Source organism: Glossina fuscipes, unplaced genomic scaffold (assembly GCF_014805625.2).
Source record: "Glossina fuscipes isolate IAEA_lab_2018 unplaced genomic scaffold, Yale_Gfus_2 28, whole genome shotgun sequence".
NCBI classification, from domain to species: Eukaryota; Metazoa; Arthropoda; class Insecta; order Diptera; family Glossinidae; genus Glossina; species Glossina fuscipes.
The window spans coordinates 16,754,216-16,776,308 of record NW_023998423.1 but is presented as its reverse complement, the minus strand read 5'-3'; the positions used below and the strand labels follow the sequence as shown (position 1 = coordinate 16,776,308).

Genomic DNA, 22,093 nt, shown 5'->3' with positions numbered 1-22,093 from the left:
TCGTTCACTTCTTGTATATCTATCTGTGTATTTGTATGATGAGAAACAAACACACACACAAGACAAATGGGAAATCATTATTATAAAAATGTTACAAATTAATACATGATGCATATGCTTGCGTGAAAATATTTATATTAATGTATGTATGTATGGATATCTGCTTTTCCTCTATAAAATACTGGATTTTAATGACGTACCATTGACTTGACATATTTCAAAGGGAATTATTTCTTATGATTATTACTATGTATGGCATACAAGTATGCATTATTTATTTTTCCTGTTATTGTTGTTGTTGTTGTTGTTGTCAATTTTTATATTCAAGTTTGCCAAAAACAGTTTTTTCTTTCTCTTGATCGCTTAGTTGGGAAGGGAATTTTTAAAAATCAACTACAGCTTTAATCAAATCAAATAGCAAAAGCTCGGTTCATGCAAAGACACTTAAATTTTCACACGGTTTTCATTTCATTTGTTCGCTTTTTAACACTTTACCTCTTAAAGGTGAACACACAATATACGAATGAGTTGCAATTTGAATATTTTCATCGAAAACTTGTTGTACATTAACACTTTGTATACTATGTTTGATAAAAATTTTGCGAAAAAAAGAAACAGCCGCGACCATGATTACCGGCACTTGTAGTCTTTTTTAACTTTATTTCAATTTATCCAAAAACTTTTCACATTAAAATTTTGTGCCATATGGAATTGAACTTCTTTTTTTTTGTTCCTCCATTACACTGAGTTTATTTGTACGCACTTCAATAAGTCCGATAAGTTCAAAAGGAGAAAATTCGAAAATGATATCAAATCATATGATCATTGCCAGCAATACGTTATTCTAAGAATTTCTTTATGATGTCATGAGTAGTGCATCAGATTACCTTACTTATCTTCCTGGATCTAAAAGCTTTTCATGTGTTCATCACTTGTTCTCAGCTATAAAAACTTTGAGGTCCTTTCATGGCATTTTATCCATCTCACATTTGCATTTATAAGAGATCGAGCGTAAAAAGCATCCACGGACAGACAAATATAATCAATCAAAAAGGTACTCCTACCCTGTTAAATAACAAAATATAAACTTTATATTGGGCAATGACATAAAAAAAAATAGTGAGCACTTTGAAGGACTCATCAATTCGTTGTTTAAGTTTTCTCAGAAATGCAAGAGAAACGTAGCCTGTTTATCTTCTTTTTTTTTTTTGTATGACACCGCGATCGGTTGAAACGCTTCGACATGACATTTTCAGTCGACTCGTATGATAGACACTTTGCCTCCTTTTCGACCTTTCCTATCGCATGTAAACGTCAAGAAACAGTTTATTTATCTACTCCTAAGCTGTTGATAGCTTGAGCTGGGTTTGCGTTCAATAAGTCTTGCAATTCGTTTTCTTCGAACTTTTTCGACCCTCCAGGCCTTTTTTTGCTATTGACATTAAAGTCACTGCTTTCGAGCCGTGAAATATGATGAAGCAGCATCATCATAAGCTTCTGAAAGTGTTTGATGGATTTCGGCGGTAGATTTCTTCAAATCAAACAAAAAATGTAATAAATTTCGATAATGCGGTTTTGAGCGTTCCATGATGAGCTTCTGTGTCCACTAAAGAACTCAATAGTATTAAATGAAGTAAATGGGTAAACTGTAGAGAAAGGTCAAAATCATCGAATTTAATCGTTGTGTCCATTGATACTTCGCATTACTTTAACATTTTCGCCAATAGATGTCGCTGACCGATATAGATGCAAGCACTTTTCCGAGGAGCATATAAGTCCTCATTACTTCTTCTAAGAGACGAGGTTACTTTGTCTGCGAGCATTGGCTCCACTATGTGAAAATACCATCTCTAAGCCTTAAGGAACAGTATAGGAACTGCACATAAAGCGTACGTAGAACACTTTTTCGAAGCTAGTTTTAAATGTAAGTAAAATTTTGTAACACAAAAAAGTCAAATGTGCACCGAAGTGAAAGTAGCCCACCTAGACAGCCTATGTTTTTAAGGTTCGCGCCTTTGCTAGAGAGTGTTTTTACAACAAACAAATAAAATGAGAATCAAAAATAAAAAATGCTAGGAAACAATCAGATATAAAAGAAACTAAGCCTTTATTTACGATCACAAAACCAAACAAACTAAGTTAGTATAGTAAAAGCACTGAAAGAAAACACAATGACTTGTAACAATTTTCAGAGTCACTACTTAACCGCAGTTTGTAGATACGTGTTGAAGGCATTTGAACCTATCAGCAAAAGCTAATTCCATTGGTAAATCCCTTTTTTTATCACCGCCAAACGCGCTCCAAATATGCCCTCTCCATATACATAAGACATTAAATTAACGCTAAACTGTGCCTTTAGTAAATTCCTTAAAACACACTTTGTGTATAGTAACTTTTCACCAATAGTATACATACAGCATGTGGTAAATAGTAACAATGAATTCCTTTTTTAATTTTTTATCATATCAAGTGTGATTTGTTTTTTTATTTATTTTTGTATTTTCCATATTTGTTTAGTTTTTCTCATCATTTTGTTATTCTTTCAATATACCGTTCAATTAACAATTACCTTAGCAGAGAGAGAGAGAGAGAACAAAGTCACAATCTTTTAGCAAAGACCAAAATGGGGGCTACGTATAGCTGGCTAACTTGGTAAAAATCCTGCTCTACTCGAAGAATAATAGATTCGTTACGAAAGTAGTGATGCAGCTCAGGAGCGTAATTAACAACAACCATAATGTCGAATATTTACGGCACTATCTAACTATCCTCTGAGAGTTGAGGTTCTAACTTGAAGCTATCCTCTGAGAACGTTATCAATCGCAGCTGATGTAAGCACATTTATCACTAAGCCATATAAGTGCTGTACCTCATGTTGCAAGATCCGGCACGGAAACCTTAACTAAGTGCATAGTGGACGAATCTTTATATTGTTTTTCGCCAGATCTTCGTCCTAGTTGTTAACTCTAGTTTCATTATTTATTGTCTGCCCGAGCTTGGTTGTTGAGATAATGGTCAAAAGATCAACATGAAATTCATATGCGGTTAGCGATAGCCAATGCTATAAATAAATAGTTTTTTACCTTTATCTTGAAAAATAAATTCGCTTTGCACATTTGTATTAGATACACAGACCAAGCCTGGGGGGTCAACGAAATGCAACAATTTCCTTCGCGAATTCAGCTATTGATGTGAAAATTGTCCGCATCGATAAAAGCGATATTCCCTAGAGAGTCGTCATCTTCTTTGATAGCTTATGAAAAGACATTAGATCGTGTGATAGGTCTTAACTCAAGTTACTTGATTTGGCAAAAACGATAAATTTAAGTCATTACAGCCCACATATATTTATTATCATAACCTCTGTATTTCGATTCGCTTTTTCCATTAACGCGATTTAATTGTTTGCTAAAGGCGATCGAAATAAAGAAAATTAAAATTAAAGAACAATAAGAAAAAAAATAAAGATTTCTCCATAATGGATTTTATAGAGTTCTTAAATGAGAATAAACAAAAATAAATTTAACGATATAACCTCAAAAAGAGAAAACAAAAATCAAACGAAAATGCTTTGCACCTAAAAAAAACAGCGCTGCGGGATCAATTAAATACGATTTGTTCTGGTTTAACTGTACATGAAATTTTTACATTGATTATTGATTTCTGATTTAACTGTACATGAATTTGAATGAATTGAAATTTTTATAAGAATATATCGAATAGGAAGAGAAGATGAGAAAAGACTTACAAACTATTGAGATATGCAGGTGATAATGTGAGTGTCGTGCTCGGAACGTATTCATTGATATGGTTCCGCTCTAAGAGAAAAACTTGCCGTCTTACTTGCTTCTTCCAAACCCATTACAAATAATATCTATGTTGAAATCTTGATGGCAATCAAAGCAATTAGAATTTTTTTTTTTACATACATCTTGCGTTCACTATTCATAGATTTCAGCAAAAACGTACCACATCGCACATTAATTAATCATTTAATCTTTTAATTATGTGAGTTATATTCATTAACTCTCTGCTGCGGTCCGTCCACATAGCCATTAAAATAAAAGAATATTACAAACAAGTTTTGCATCTATTTCTACATTTCTTCGAACAACTAACTCATTATTCTTATATGCTCGCCCACTGTTCTCCGCGTTCCGTTACTCTTGTTATTGAAATTGTATTTATTTGAACATTCTTAATTGTTTATTCTTGTAAATGTATTTATTTTCACCCATTTAGGGCTTTATTGATTTCAAATACATATATACATGCATACATTGTACATTTATAGGTAATCACATATGAGATTGTGTATCGGTTGTTAATTAATTTTCATTTTGGGAAATGTTTGCATGAAACACAAATAAAAATTGATCAATTAGTATTCGACCACAACCACACTGCTATAACAAATATTTGTCGAGGTCTATATGTATTATATATACATATATATATATATAATTGTATACAAATAAATATATATATATATGTATATGTATTGTTTTGCGGTTAGTACGCAATTTTATCCAGCAACACCAATTTTTCCAAATTGTACAAGCAATACATTAAATGCAATGTTTCAATTTCGTAAAGATAGACATCGCTGCTTAACCTGAATGTCAAATAGAATGGTCGGATTGTGTAGAGAGCAGAGCGTTCGCATCTCCCATTCCCATATCGTTTATAAGTTTATTGATAAAATCAGTGTCAATATGAGAGAGATTTTTAAGAATCAATTGACGACGAAGCACTTTACATCCTTGCCTCTGGACTTTACGTTCAAGGATTGTTTTGAATTAAATTCAAACTGGTCACATAGGTGCCTAGTTTCTCAGTTATGTGTGAAAGCAAGTCCATGGTTTCTTGCTACACTCTCTCTCTAATCTCCAAGTATCCTATAATCAAGAAAAATTCGTCTATTAAGAGATCTTTCGCTTAGGTTCACGATTGGTCTATCGATTTCTGCGATGGTACATGTCTATGCGCATTGGTTGAAAGTCTTCAAACCAGACCGCTGAAACCTTCTTGGAATCGTCGACCAGCCAATCAACATCATTACTTGGAAAATGCCACTACCGCCCTAAATGCTATTGAGGCTGATCACATTAAGCTCGTGAATATCGGCAACGTGGATATTGTCAACGGCAATGTGAAATTGATATTAGGTCTAATTTGGTCGTTGATTGTACGCTATCAAATCGGCCGTAGCAAATTTCCACCACGTAAGCTGATGCTAGCTTGGTTGCAAGCTGCTTTACCTGAATGCAAAATCACTAATTTGACCACGGATTGGAATAGTGGTGTATACTTGGGCGCCCTTTTGGATTATTGTAAACCTGGCCTTTATCCCCATTGGCGTTCCATGGATCCTAGTCAGAGTGTACGTAATTGCACCAATGCTATGAATTTGGCACAAAGCGAGTTCGGTGTACCAAAAGTACTTGAACCAGAGTATTTGGCCTCCCCGTGGTTAGATGAGCTATCGGGTATGACATATTTATCATATTTTATGAAACCTGGTGGCCCCGGCTACAATGCCACCATGAGATGGGTTAACACACAAACAAGGGAAACAGTGAAAAATTTTACGGTAAGTTAAAGAAGAGAAAAAATGGTGCCACTAACACCAAGTATTTATTTTTAAATTCCTCATATAGACGGATTGGAATGACGGACGCATTTTATGCGAAATTATTAAAGGTTTAGGAGGTCCAGCCCCAGCTCCTGAAAAACTTAGCACTGATCCCTTCCATTACGAGAACAATGTACGTAAAGCCTTGGATGCTGGTCTAAAATTGGGAGTACAACCAGTGCTATCAGCTAAGGATATGGCCAATCCGGAAGTAGAGCACTTGGGCATAATGGCTTACGCGGCTCATCTGCAATGGGTTCCCCCTAGACCACCACTTTCGGACATGATAAACGTGTTATTGGAAAGTACTTCAGGGAGGGTAGGGGAACAGGTAAATAAATGGCTTTCACATTCTACTTTTATATGTGTTCTCAGCTTCTAATTCATTATAGACCCATTTTCGCGTGGACATACTTACCCGGGAAATAAGCCTTAGCAGTGTTAAGGCTTTTATAATACCTCCTTCTGGTCACGCTCAACCGATACGCCTGAATGCTCACGGCGAGGGAGTGTACGTGCCCGATAAGTATGGCATGCATGAAATCGTGGTAGAAATCGGTGATGACAGCTTGGGTGGACACTTCTTTCGTGTTTTACCACGTTTCGTTCAAGTTGCTCCCCCTGGTATGGCTCCCTGCGCTTTGGGTAGTTTAGTTGAGGTTTTAGTCAATGCCACTGGAGCTCCCAAAACAGAGGATATCCTGGTGACAGCCGTCTCACCTACAGGAATTTCACACAATTGTCCTCTCAAAAAAGTAGAAGAAGGTCATAGTGCTATTTTCAAACCGGATGAAGCTGGTATTTGGGAAATAGCTATCACTTATCAGGGACGCCATATACAAGGTGGACCGTTCACCTGCTCCGTTTTTGACGCCTCTGGTGTATCTGTGCACGGTTTAGATGGGGCAATGCCCTTACGTGCTCACTCTTTTGAAGTGGACGCACGCGGTGTTGGTGTAACCGGTGAACTACATGTTGACATTGTGCATGATAAACGTTCCCTGGTATGCTCGGTGGAAAGAATTGTTGACAATAAATTTCGAGTCACTTTTATGCCTCGTCAAAATGGCAAATATCGCGTTTACGTTTATTTCAATGGCTACGATGTTAAAGGCTCGCCGTTTATAATGCGCGTGGGCACCAAGGGTAGATCTGGCAAAACGCGTAGCAGTCCTCTGTATGAAAATAAACATCGCTCGGACAGCCCTTCTATGCATTATACAACAACAACAAGCTCACGTCACAATGATTACCGCAATATCGCCACATCGTCACTCTCCCGCAGGGATTTACTCAATCAACATAATGCCAATAACAGCACCGGTGCTGGGGTTACTGCAACAAGCATTGGCACCACAGAACGTCAACGCTCATACTCACCACAGTACTCACCCAAACAGGATGCCACAGATTATCGCACTAGCTCCAGTTATTACAAGAGGGAAAGCGAGGTAAGGTTCACGTTTGTTCATCTGCAACTATTTAAAATTCCGAGTATATGCATGGATGTATGCGCGCACATATTTGTATCCCTGTATGTGTGTGTGTGTATGTGTGTGTGTGTGTGTGTGTCTGTGTGTTTGTGTTTATATTAGTAAAGAGGGAGATTAAGAAAATTGAAATTTGTTGTTGCACGCCATGATAAGAGATTTTAACACAATGACACAGACGGAATGCAAATACAATATCGTACGATGAACAAAAATAACCCGGTGAATATTTAATCACAACAATGTGTATTTGCAGAAACACTAGAGGGGGCAACAGACAAAAATTACTTAACCTAATCTGTGAATTTACATTAAATGAGGAATTACTTGCGTTTCTTTCATGGGAAGAGCAAGGATTCTGGGCCAAATTTTGAGGACATTTGTTAATAAAACAATGAGAACCGCAGTCATTGCGTTAATTCAGTTCCATGAAAAGTCCTTAAGGGTTTTCTCCAAAGATAACTAGTGTGATTCGTTACGCGTTACGCAAAGAGTCATTTACATTTACCTTTGTGTTATGAAATAGATAAGAAAATTATTGAAACTCTTGTTATACAACTCAACACTTCTTTGTAATCTTAAAACTTATTGAAAACTGTTGGCGAAACACGTTCTCTTTTTCAAAATAAACTAAAATCATTAAACACACGTTTACATTTTGTACACCACAAAAACCCACACATTTTTAGGCATTATCAACACCGCCGCCGCCACCAACACAGCTACCGTTGCGTGAATATTATAATGACTCACCATTACCACCACCACCACCACCGCCTGCATCGTCATCATCGACTGTTAAATATTTGAACTCGAACGATTTGTATATGCTTACCTCAACAAGACGTGATTCGAAAAACTCCTCCAACGCATCGTCAATGAATCGCGATTACTATTACGATAAAGAGAATGAACTGTACGGTGGCAATAAGAGATGTGAACGTGATTTTAAATTGGCGCCGCTATCAAGAGAAGTAGAACAACAAAAACACTCACAGCAACAGCAACAGCAACAGCTACAGCGGCGGAGGCCTCCATACGAGAATGAAACACGAAACACAATAAGAAGTTCAGCCAACACTACAACAACATACACAACAGCTAGGCTGAACACCATAGCATCGAGTCCTACACACAATGTAACTAAACACAAATTTTTTCATTACTTTTCTAGCTTTTTCAATATTTGTTTATGCAAAACTAACAATTTTTTTATGTAAATATTAAAAAAAAAAAAGAAAAAAAAACATTTTTTTTTTTTTGTAAATTTTAACATATTTTCGTCTTATCCGTCTTTCTTGTTCTTGCTAGATAAGGTCCAGCGAAATAAGAACCCATAGCCCGTTGACAATAAAAACGTCAATACCGTACGAGAGCCCCGTGCGTAATTTAAGTGCTAGTCCACGTCACATGTCTGCCTCACCAGTGCAACGTTACTCGCCTAATAGTGCTTATATAACTACAGCTACACATCGCATGAACAGTCCCAGCACTCTACATAACAAGGTAATTGAAAATATTAACATTTTTAACCAATCCCTATAAATGCTCATCTTCTTTGCAATTTCTTAGAATGGTTACGAATCACGTACAGTAGAGAAATCTTCAACATATAAGTCGACCTCGAATTATGTTTCCGACTCAAATATAAGAGCGAGCCCTTCGTTATATACTACCGCTGAACGTTTGAGACGTACCGCTTCACCTGAACCGCGCGTTGATCATTCGTCCAATGTTAGAGTATCGTCTACGAAACCGGCTTCAGCCAGACGTGACAGTTGGGATGTGATCAATAAAACGAAACATTTATTCTCACACAATTCTTTGGAATCGTTAGCCAATATGACCGAGAATCAATTAAATACAGATTTGAGTTATAATCGTCCCGAAGTCGATCACGAAACGCAACGTAACACCCAATATAATAAATTTTCCTTAAACGAACAAAAATTTCAAAGACCACGTCAGGAGTCTAAAGACACCTTAGATGATGTCGACCACTACAAGTGAGTTAGATAAAATATGCTTTAAAAAAGTGTTATATGAATGTTTTGATATCCCTTCAGACCCAGTGCCATCACTGTTAAATCACATTCGAATAATACTTACACCGATAAATCTGGCGGCTATACTCGTACTGTTAAAGAATCAAGTCAACAAGTTCTTACCGAAAGCACTTCGTCTACTGGTGTCAATGGTAATTACGGTTATAGCTCTCTGTCTCGCTTTCGTCCCATTGACAATATAACGGGTATTACTGGCGCTCGTGCTATACGAGTTCAAGATATACCAAATGGAGCGATCGGTCGTCCGGTCGAATTTGAAATAGATGGCTCCAAAGCTGGTTCTGGCAATTTGGAAATCTTGGTGAACGGTGGACGAGTTACTTCATCAGTACGTTCACTAGGTGGCCAACGATTCATAGCTAGCTTTACTCCACATGAACCGGGTATTCATACAGTTCAGATTACATTTAATGGCGAAACAATACCAGGTAAGTCAAGTTATAATTAGTTCATAATTGCGTGAATTCGTCTCAAGACTTTCCGATTCAAATAAACATAAGTTACTATCAACAATTGTATAAAATCCGCATAAAGTGTAAATTAAACACTGTGCTATTTGTGGACTTCGGTAATATTTTGCGTGAACTACGTAATATATTTTAGATTACACTTCAAATTCGACTTTCTACATTCGCTTCTGTATACTCAACTCTTCCCTTACTAGTCTTCAATCGGTCATCACTTCACCAACTAGTTTTCTTTCAAAATTTCAAACACTTACCTCCACTTTAGACAGGCTGTGATGTAATTATCTCATTATTACAAGCGATAAAAGAAAGCAAATAAAAACACTATAGCAGGTCGCGACCCGACTATTATTCATATAAAGACTATTCAGAATTAGGCGTATTATGGAAAGCGATCGAAAGAGTGGTTTGATGCGAAACATTTTCAATAACATTCGTCCATGGGCCAAAGCACATCAGTGTGCCAAATTCCACCGAAATATCTCAAAAATTCCGGCCTGTACAAAACAGACAGATGGACATACCAGCTTAGATCGATTCAGAAAGTGATTCTATATAAAAAAAATGCGGGAATATCTCAAATATTTCCGTGTGCTGCACACATTCGCTTAAACCCTCTTGGTGTAGAGGATACTTAATCACTTCTTGATGGAGGCAAGAATGAATTTTCATTCATACATTTTTATTATTGATAACTTACTTATTTTTTTGATTTTTATAAAAAAAACTCTTTCGATTTTTTATACTTAAATATATTCATTTTTCTCTTTACTATCTAATTAACTCACATAATAATTGAATTTGATAGAGCCAAGTTATTTAGACTTTATTAACCTTATTCCATTTCTAAACGAAGTTAACACTTTAATATCACTTGTTGTTATTGTTTAAATAAGTTGCTTGAAATAACAAAAAAAATAGTCAAAACGTGTCAGCTCTGTTAAATGGTTCAATGGTAACGCCATTCAGCTGTGTTAAATGGCATTTTAACAAAGGGACACCTCTGTTAAAGTCGGGAAAATAGTGAAAACTTCAGGACATTTAGTATCTAATGTTTCTTAATTTTTTTTTTAATAAATCTATGTTTTCATATAAAATTTCTTAATTTCTTTAATTTTTCAAGTTAGCCTAAATCTAAAAAAACTAAAGTTGCTCCTATAATAAATTACTCTTAAGCACCCTGCACGGCATACGAAGATAATTTCTATTATATACGTTTTGTATTAAAGCAAAGACATCTACCATTTTACTATAATATGCTCCACTATTCAAACTGCGTTTATATGTAAAAGTTTAAAAACTATAGGTAGTATGGGATAAACTTTCTTATTTTATATGAAAATATTTCCAAAGGAAATATTTAAAGATCAAAGGATGCACATATATATATTACTTTTATTCTGATTTTGAAAAGTTATAGAATAAAAATAAAAATCTTGCAAACTTGTCAGAATAAATATTGTTTTGAAGAACAAGAATCCGATCATTTCTTGTTGTAAATGCTTATTCAACCTCAGGAGAGAAGTTCGCTTCATGCGCTCTTTGCTCTTTCTCTAGAAACTAAAACTAACAGAAACTTTTTGGTTATATATTCTTATTTCTTATTTTTATAGAAATTTATTTTAAATTTCAAACAAGGCAAAGAATTCAGTAAAATTAATATAATAAATTAATTTAATAATTTATTCTTGGCTTGTTTTGTAAAAATGAAACAAGTTGACATCACTGGTAACAGGCAAAAAACAGGTGTGCACTAAAAAAAGGTTTATGTTCTCTCGGAATGTGCAAAGAGAGAGCAGGAGAGAGAGCAGGAGAACAAAAGAGGAAGAAAGAGAGGGAGAGAGACAGAAAAAGAGGAAACAATTAAAATATTTCTTTATTGAGATCTTAAGTCGAATTAGGGAAACCATTTCAAATGCCATAAATTTGATCTCGAGTCAAGGTATCAATAATGCCAAAGTCTCATATATTTAAGGTACTGGTGGTGTTTCAAAGAAGCAAATACATACGAAAAATGTTAAGTAAATAATATATAAGCAGAACATATGCTTTTGAGTTTATTTTGGAACCGTTGGTTTATAGGCTTTTTCGCTTTTCAAGTATTTCTTGACACTTCTTTGTATACAGAGAAATATTTGACATATTTATATCACCTAAAAACTTGACCTTAACACAGTGACCAAATCGATTTTCTAATTCGAGGACTTTCTCCTTGAATGATAGGATGGTTTATTTTGAGTAACGTAAGTCTTTGAATTGCTTTAATTACTTACCCCCCATAATGTCGTTTTTTTTTGCTCAACCAATTAGTTCTTTTCTCCATTGAAGTAAATATAAGCAGAGATGTTCCCTGTAAACTTCAACAATTTCGGTTATATATGCAAGTTAGTAATTTCAAATATTCCTCAGTTGAGTGGAGTTATTTATGCAGATTTATGTATGATACTATATAAGATCGATCATATATGCACGATATCCGTTCCAACGGGAGCTAAGCAGAGACACTTTTAGATTTCTAAAGGATGGTTGGGGCCCCGAATATTTAATGCCCACTGCCACAAACTAATGATCAAAAAATTCGTTTTATCTCTTGTTAATTGCGACCGTGTTTTAGGGCAGATTGCAGCCATGTTTAAATCGAACTAGTGATCAGTACGTAAGAATTCACACCTCAAATGTTGTGATCTTATCCCGATTTTTGCTATATCGTTACAACCACAGGCAAGAGACGGTCGAACTGATATGGTATTAAAACTAAAAATTATTCCTGGTATTTCCAATGCGCATTTACGAAGTGAAAGGATAATCAAAGGAAAGAGTACATCTTTCAGTGAAGGCAAAAAGCTTTTATGATGCAACAATTCATTACGATAAACGATCGATTGTAAAAGATCTTCCTAAACTCAAACCGCAAAGCAAAATTCATAAATACTGAAAATTTACGTACAAGTCGCTTGGAATATTTCTTGAAAACCATCTAGAATAAGAAATGAATATATCAACAATTTATTGCAATATTTTGCATGGCATGGCGTAAAAAAAAAAAACGGTGAAAGAGACGGGAAATTCCATGAATTGATTTGGTGATCAATTTTGCTAATTTTTGAGTTTGATTCAAGTAAAATGGAAACGTTTAAGAACACTTTTCTTCTTCTTTTAGTTCAAGTTTCGAAAATTCAATCATGACTTTAACAGGAATCAAACAACTTGATACGTAGATATGGCTAAATCTAGTTTACTATTAACACTCAGTAAGAATCTATGTGTACGCTATGTGGCCTCCAAAGGGTACGTCAAGGCATTAGAAAGACTTGAATCTTGAAAATATATACTAAAGATGGACGTAAAAAACTTCTGTCCGCTAATCGATACTAACTGATACTTTATTAACTAAACCAAGGGGCACGGCAACCGCTCGCCAGCTATGCAGCCATAGAGCTAGAAGAGTGTTCTAAAATTTATGTAAGCTTTGAATTAAACAGAAGACAGAGTTATTTTTTATTTGTTGTTTGTTTATTTCATCCTAATATACATAGGATAAGGTTACGTGTAGAATAGCACATCAGATAAATATCCTTTAGGGCCTTGCTGACACATACGTACTCGTTTATCCCTTTTTTTCCATGTAGCTTATCATAAGATATATAATATAGGGTTATGTGTGAAAGAGCACATCGGGCAAATGACCTCCATTTCTTTGCTCACACATACGCGACCTTTTAAGGTACTTTTCCACGTAGTGTATTTGGTAATCCGAACTGTAGTGAGTATAGAAAAATAGTGACAATAAATATCAATACCGTTAGTCGCAGCACAGCGAAACCTAGAAAAAATACTTGTGACTGCTTGGTGATTGGCTATAACTCGACGATGTTGCTCAGAGAGATATGGCAATAAATGTGAAATACTTCAACGAGCTAAGTGAATTGTAAATTTGATGAAAAATAGCGCAACGTAAAATTCAATTAACATAACTTCATGCTATATATCGTACAAACGAGTCAGGGCGAGAGAGCCTGAAAAGAAAGAAAACAAAATAAAATTTAGAGAGAAGAGTGAGAAAGAAAAAGGAGAGTGAGAAAAAGATTAAGAATGGAGAGTATGAGTTTGCTTAAAATAGTTTAAATGGCTTTTATTAACCATGGCTTAAACTCAGAGCGATCAGTTGAGATCGCGATTTCAACAAAATTGACACGTCAACGGAAAATCAACGAAATTAAAGCGAGAATTAAGCAATCGATGTATTAAAAAAAAGAAAAAAAAAAACATAACACAAACAAAAAAAACGTGTATAAGTGAAAATTTGTAGTGAAATTAATAAATGAAAGAAAGAGTAAATAAAACACATGCGAAAAAGAAAAAAAAAACACAGAGATGAGATTAAAGAAATACATCTTTATATGAAAGAATTAAATGAGAAACTAACCTAGAAATTCTTCAAATATTTAATTAATTAATTAAAACATTGTAAAAATCATTTATATCTGCACATAGTTACGACTTATTGTTAATTAAAAATAATTGCTATATATTACTAAACTAAATTGTATATAAGTATAAGTGAGTGCGTATGTCGCATTTATAAATGCGTTTGCTTAGAGTTTGAAAAGCTCTGCTTGCAAAAATTAAAGGAAAATAAATGCAAGCAAGTGTTTTATAAAAATAGAATTTTTTGTTCAAGAAAAACTTTAAATGAAAACATTTTTATAATAATGTTGAACTACGTTCAAGCAATACTCCGGACCTGACAGCATTCTTTGAACATGACTACATAACATTTATTAAAAGAGCAAAAAAAAAAAAAAAAAAAAAAAAAATATATATATATATACAAAAAAAACAACAACAACAAATAACAACAATATTACTAGTTTTCTGAGCCAAAAATATATGCAAAATTTTACCAACAACGCTAGCAACGACAAAAGTCTTAAGATATTTTTATTTACCAGAAAAGGCAAAGAAATATAAACAAAAATGTGTTTTTTATTTATTTTTGTTTTTTTTTTTTGTAGTTTTTCTTCTTAGATTCAAATGCAGAAAAACCAGTTTAATGAACCTTTAAGCTTATGTTTTTTAAGATTTATGTTGCATTGTTATGATTATTATTGTTATCGCTATTGTTATTGCATTTGTTTTTTTTTTTTTGTTTATTAATCGTAATTTTAATCGTTGACTTTTGTTTTTTTAAATTTTTTGAAAGGCATCCAGCATTTCTGTTGGAAATCATCGAAATGTAATTCTGTCGAGGCCAAAATAGCAAATGGAAGTTGCTTTTTAGCCGGCTTCGAATTGAAACTCACTTATACATAGAAAGAGTGTAGATGAATGTAGAAAATTATTATTATTATTATTATTATTATAAATTTAGCCAGAGAATAAATTCCAAGACTAAAGTCTTAAAAGCCCTAGCGTCTAAGGCTTTCGGCTTTATTAAAAACTCTATCGCACTTGAGATTTGAACCCACGACCATTCAGTTGCTAGTGGAGACTCTTGCCTATTCGATCCCGCCTGCTAAGCTTTGTTTGCTTGCAGTATCTGCCTTTAGATAAATTTGATTTTCATTAAATCGATTATGTGACGGAATTCGTGATGGATGACAGGTGTCTGTTCAAAATCATATTTTGCAAATACCCAACCGATCAATAGCCGGCAGTAAAGCAGTTCAAGGTATATAGGATGCCAACGATGACACCCAATTTACAGTGCGAACTAAGCGAGAAGTTCTTCTTTTTTTTTCTTTTCGTATATATTTGCAAAGGCTTTAAGGCTTCGATAGCTTTGATAGAATGTACGGATTATTCTTCTCTTATTAGATTTCATTATTGAAAATATGTATGGGAAATAAAAGCGTCATTCTTTCCTCGAGAGAAATATGGCTTGGAGTGTATACGCGAAACTTGCCTTGTAGGTGATGGCCGTTTCGTTTTAGCTTTTGAACACACTGGCCCTTATATACACAATAATTTAAAATCTTGTCGGAAATATTCTGCAATGAGAATATAAAGATGTCTAGGATGATGGAATTGTAACTTGGCTTACTCATTACTTTGTGACCTTTAAACCTAGTCGCTCCACAGGTTTCTACAACGAATCATACCACAACGTGACTGTCACTCACTTACGAAGACGGTGAGAATAATTAAAGTCTTATTGTGTTTGCTTAAATTTGTGTACACAGCACATATATCTTTTCGAAATGCGATATGAAATAACAAAAAATTGAACATCAAAGTTCAACAATCACATCCGGGCCCGGTTAGTCTTGCAGACAGTATATTCCCATTAACATTCTCCTACGATCTTTCAGTTGGATATACTTGTTGGACTCTGTAGTAACACGTGCAGTAACCCGTTATGGAACATTATGAAATATTTATGTCGAACACATTTTCTTCTGAAGGATTGTCATCGCCTCCTTGCCTCGCAAATTGGCGCATGCACTCTAGTGCTCCTAACAAATTGAATATTATGAAGTGAAAAAATTGAACTTTATGAAGTATAAACGATTCTACAGTACGATAACAGACTTTATTACTCACTCAAGTTAGAAGAAAACTTCCTGCATAACCAATTCTTCTCCTTTTACGTACCTTAAAATGTATCCTTTCAGCTACGCAGGACTTACATTACTTATCTGCATGCACTATGTGCAGACCAACTTAAGATTAACTCTGCACCCCATTTAACTCGGAATCATCTCCCGAATCGATTTACGCACGTCTGTTTATCCTATTCATTTATTTAACTTACGAGCCGAGACACTTTTATAAAATTTTTTGCATTAAGATGTTATGGCGGAAGGACGGCCTCTATTGAAAATAGAAGCAATATTTTAAAAAATCATTATTTCTTGATAACAATCGGTACGGAATAATAATTTTGCATTCTGATATGAATATGGAAAATTTGGGGAAGATCAATTTTTTAACTGCTCTTGCACGAAAACCTTCTTATGCTCTTACACATGTAAGCCATTATATGGCAGTGTTTTGTGATGAAAATCAGGTAATAGGTGTGCTTTGCCAGGTAAAGTTATTGTACCAAGTTGGAGCAAGTTCACTATTTCAGATCCCTGCCATCGAAATATTGAATGAAGTCTAATATTTAATATATTTTGACGTTGATAAATGCAATATTCTTCAGTTCTTAACTTCTTTACCAAAGAATGTTAAGAATAACATATTAGGACTGCGTTGATTCACATTTGTGATTATCTCTCATATAAGACTTTTTCAAAATCTTATTTTCATAAAAAATTTTATATTTTCTATTATTATTATTATTATTATTAATTTCGCCAGAGAAATAAATTCTAAGACTAAACTCTTAAAAGCCCTAGCATCTAAGGCTATCGGCTTTTATTGTTAAAAACTCTACCGCACTTGAGATTCGAACCCACGACCATTGATTTGCTAGTCGAGATTCCTCGCTTTCGGCTACTCAGGCGGATAATCCTTTTTTTTTTTTTTTTATAAAGATTTCCCTAAATTCTTAACTTTGAATTGTAATGGTGCGAAGTCTATTTTTCAGTATATATATATATATATATATACTTCCGAAATTGTAAAAGTTGACTTCCGCAATTCATGTTTTACAGTTCTCTCTAAGCACTGGGAAACAAATACTCTGGCAGTATCCACAGTCATTTTCTACATTTTGTAAATCATCCTTTTCCTTTCTTGCTGGCATTCCTACTAGTATAAGCAAAGACATTTTTAATTAATTTTCGTCTAATTATCGAAGTCGTATTAGTTTCATTTTTTCGTAGCACTTGGTTCGGTCGCATTGATCTATCGAACATTGCCGCTATATTAGTTTATATGGAGCAAATTTTGAAAGCATTTATGTACAAATCCTATTATAAGGATGCTGTATAAGGATGCAAAAAATCGCTTTACTGAGTCCGTAGACAAGTTCATGAAGAGCTCCAGCAACGCATTATTCTCTTCTTCTTTTTTAATGGATTAGAAAATTGTTGTTGTACTCTGTGGCGAATCTGAGAATGACTTGTCAAAACGCCACTTGGGTTCATCGAAAAACAACATTTTGATAACGGAATCCAAAGTTTCTTCGGTGATAACTATGACAGCAGCGACAGGAATAAGTTTTATTCTACCCAGCCGACATTTTCGCAAAGCAAATTTGATCAGAAAGGCGACATGATATACGCCCATATAAAAAATGTAATAGCCACTGGTAATTTTCCCCAAAAAAAATAAAATAATACAGCCTTTTATAGTTCAAATTTCAGGGATATTTTATTGAAAAATTATGCCGCAAACGCTTCCTTGGGAACGCATTTAATGGGTGCACGCGGAAACACTAAAAAACTTGCCTCCAGCAGTTCGGTAGAAGGTTATTTTTCGCTAGTTCAAAATATAAACATAGATGATGAAAGAAATGTACGCACCACCGACTATATAAGAGAGTCGTACAAATATATTAAAGCAGGCATAGAGGACATAAATTGGCATTACATGGAGGGAAAAAACCTAAAGTAAGCAAGCAAGGTATGCTACCTCAGAAATAGATTTTTCAAAATCAAAAAGGATTATTGTGGGGAAATTTAGAATAATAAAGACTAGTAATAACAGACCATTTTTAATCTGTATAGACCTAGATAATCTATTTTGGAAGGCGAGTTAATACTTTTCAATGATAACTCCGATATCAATAAAAAATCAAAACAAGCCTTGCCTCAATACAATACAACAATCATATCAATCTTCCACTCAATCCTCTAACCACACAGTATCTCTACAAGCGTTTCCTAAACTTTTACATATATTGATCCGGTAGGTAATGAAGAGGACCCTTATTCGTATTATTCAGTAAATTTAAAGCAATAGGGAATAACGAAATAAATAATATGCGTATAGCAAGAACGGAAAAGGATGATTTACAAAATGTAGAAAATGACAGTAGACACTGCGGAGTATTTGTTTCCCTGTTCTTCGAGAGAACTATAAAACACGAATCTTTAATAGACTTACCGCGTCCGTCTGATTACAGAAAACATAGCTATACTTGCATAGGGTTCCCACATTACTTATGTATATTTAGCAGTTATTTTAAACATAGCTTTGCTATATAAAACAAAATTTCAAAATATCAAAAAAATTATTTGTAGATATGAGACACCGTTAGAAAGGTTATTGATCAAGAATTCACGCGGCACTGGTCTCATTTTTTCGCAGCACTTGGCTTGGCCACAGTAGTTATGTAAACTTTCACCTTTTCTCTCTGTCCACCACTGTATCGCTATATGTATAAAATTAACTATTTATTGACAATGGCATTTTTAAAATCTGATTAGTAGTAAGTTAGGAATTAATAGATTAGCAATTTCCGATTTCTATCGCAAAAGGATCGCAAAAAACACTGACCCGCGGATATTATATCTTAGAAGACTTACTTTGTAGAGGACAAAATACATATTGACAAATAAATATATATTTGTTGAGCTATTTTTTCAACGTACGTCCTATATTAACGTTTTGACGGCAAATTACAAATCTACGTGTGTAACTGTATGCACTAATATTAAGTGATACAAAAGAAACGACCAAATTAATACACCGCAGTTTCCATATAACGCTTTCCTATAATGGTGGATATAAAAATAATGTTTTATTAATGATTTCATAAAAACCTATGAAAAGCGACCTCAACTAAAGCACACACATTAAAATTAATATAAAATCATTAAAACAAAAATTTTGCTTGTGCCGAATTTTTGACACGCATCAATTGGGGAAAAACTGCCCTTTTTTTCTTACCGAACGCAGCAGGTTGCTAGAAGATCAAAGTGTGGGTTTTGACGATCTTTTGTTCTGTAGTTGTTACTATTTGCAAACCGCAATGAATTTAATTTTTTATTTATTTATGCAGGGTTTAGCACTTCGCGGCCTTGTATTTTGGGGCGAGCACAGTGAAGCTAATCTTCAATCTAATTTTCTTAGTCATAGAAAAATAAATAGACGTATAGACTGACTGTATTAATTGTTTGAGAAAAATTGAATTTGCTAAGTGAAAGTGAATAACAGATAAACATCGATTCACTGAAAGCTCAATATTTCGAAACAAATTTTTGTTACACTTATTGGAGACGTCACAAACAAGCTATTAAAACTAGTACACCCGCATCCTATGAAGGTGGTGGTTATAAAAATCCATATTTAAAGAAATAAAACTGGTAATCTGAGCATATATAAAATAACAGGTAGGAAAAACATAAATGGAAGGCAAGTTTGTTTTTTTTTTTTTTTTTTTTTTTTTTCTTATAAGACGCATCTGATAGCTGTGTTAATAACGCAGCAACAAGTGGAATGAACAGAGTTAGGAAATGGAAAGCAACCACACAATAAAAGCATAACGAACTTAAAATAAGATAAAATTCCAACTAATTACGTTAATGTGTTAGTTAGTAGCACATATGTACATGCACGTACATGCACTTATATGTATTTATATAAGTAGCAGTTGATATGAGGGGCAGTCACACAATGCGTCGTAATGCATCATAGAGTACCATTTTCGCGAATAATGATAATAATGAAGGTGCGGGTTATAGACATATATCCACACTCACACGAATTGTCTGCTTATATGTGCAGCAAAGCAAATAGTAATGGATAACATTTGATTTTCATTTTGGAAAAAGAAAATATAGCAACATTTTTGTATTGAAAGGAGAGAAATTTTGAGATAATAAAGTTTTTTCTTTCGCGAAAAATATTACACTCAAACACTTTAGCTTCCGTTTATAAAAAAAAAAAAACTGAAAAATTATTATTTTTACAAAAAATGTCAAGTTTCTCTAATTCTTGTTTCTTTGCATAAGGTGTCGTTTACATAAACATGTAGAGATGAAATTTATTCCGAACTTCATTCACTCCGTCACTCCATCTCGCCTCGAATAATAATAATAATTCATTCAAGTGAATAGGTTGTTCGCTTGTGTCCATCTTCATACCTTAAATATATTTAAGCTTAAGTTAAACAAACATAAATCTTTGTCGTATGTATTTTCTCTTATGTCAACTAAATCTTTCTCTGTTTAAATATTTCATTAAAAATCATATAAAATTTTAATGGAATTTTTTGCACTAAAAGTGAAATTAAATTTATATTCATTTCGCGCCGAACACAACAAACAACAAAATCCATCAAAAGAAAGTTTCAAATCTCTTACGGTCTTTACGATCATTGTAAATAAATATGCGCGAAGAGTTATAAAACTGAAGATTTATTATTAAATATGTTTGTTTTCCTCATGCGTAGAAAAACTCTTTAGTAAAAGCTAAAGAAGAACAACTTTGTACAAAAAATCTAGTAGAAGATAGCAAGAGAGAGAAGGAGAAGATCTTTGCTAAGTAAAGAGAGACAGAGAGAGAGAGAGCAATCTATTATGCTCCTTTTTTAATATTATTATGTGTAGCATGAAATGAATTTAATCCGTTTTTATGCGATCTACTTTCGATTGTGTATTTTATTATCACTTATGACTAACTCGATGACTAATTCTACAGAACCCGATTGTTATGTGTAATGAAAAACCGAAAGTCAAATTGATGCTATGTATATGTATTGAAAATACACCAATGCACCAAATTTCAACAAAATGTATATATAATAAAATTGCGGCTTACCATTTAATAAGACACACGGACAGACAAGCATAAGTAGCTTCAGAAAAGTGCCGCTGATGCAAGCAATGAGTCTAGATCGGGTTTTACAATAAAAGGCCGGTCTATGTCAAACGTACACTTGCACTACAAGATGTGCTGGACATAATTAATTGTGACACACTCATGTCTATGACTGTCTTAAATATATATTCTGCGAGCTGTTTGAAATAAGAGCATATTGCGTACAGTGATCGAAAGTTGTCACATAAACGAAGACTTATACTGCAACTGGGGAAGGATGTGATTGTTTGTTTGTCGTCTTCGACTATATATGTGTATACGCTTCTTTTACATATTCTACGCATTGATTATGTCTTTTATTTTCATCTGATGTCACTTTGGTTGCTCAAAAGTTGTTTTTTACGTTCCAAGCTATCGTCAACAGAAGTTCTTAGATGAGAGTCACGGATGAGATTCATGAACAAGCGTTCTGCATATGTAACTTTGCCCATTGTAACGAATATATGCAGATCTTAAACCATAGCAGTTATCGATCTACATCTTGGAAGAATATTTGCCAAGACCACCTACTAATTCTGAGTGCCATCGTTAGTAGGTGTTTGTCTAAAATTTTGTGTAAACATTTTACAGAATTGCGATAGAAAATATTCTGCAAGTTGCATGTATTGCTTTCATACGGAAGGTATCAGATATTCTCTCCAGGACAAATGTAATTTCCTTTGCATATTCTTCGAAGTTACTTCTTGTCTTAATCGTACAAATGTGAATAGAAACCGTGTA

General features: G+C 34.1%; 1 protein-coding gene across 6 annotated transcripts in view; it reads left to right on the top strand.

Moving 5' to 3' along the window:
- LOC119636519 (filamin-B) overlaps positions 1–22,093 on the top strand; it is an 83,351-nt gene that overhangs the window by 35,257 nt on the left and 26,001 nt on the right. For 5 of the 6 annotated variants that reach the window (XR_005247152.1, XM_038031907.1, XM_038031908.1 and 2 more), the window contains exons 3-9: positions 4,943–5,593; positions 5,661–5,966; positions 6,028–7,086; positions 7,815–8,264; positions 8,437–8,631; positions 8,698–9,131; positions 9,192–9,619. Coding sequence is in view for 5 of the 6 variants with exons in the window: in XM_038031907.1 (XP_037887835.1) it covers positions 4,943–5,593; positions 5,661–5,966; positions 6,028–7,086; positions 7,815–8,264; positions 8,437–8,631; positions 8,698–9,131; positions 9,192–9,619 (3,523 nt within the window). In the remaining variant the exon portion in view is untranslated. The remainder of the gene's footprint in view (positions 1–4,942; positions 5,594–5,660; positions 5,967–6,027; positions 7,087–7,814; positions 8,265–8,436; positions 8,632–8,697; positions 9,132–9,191; positions 9,620–22,093) is intronic. The other variant, XM_038031910.1, reaches the window with a different exon arrangement.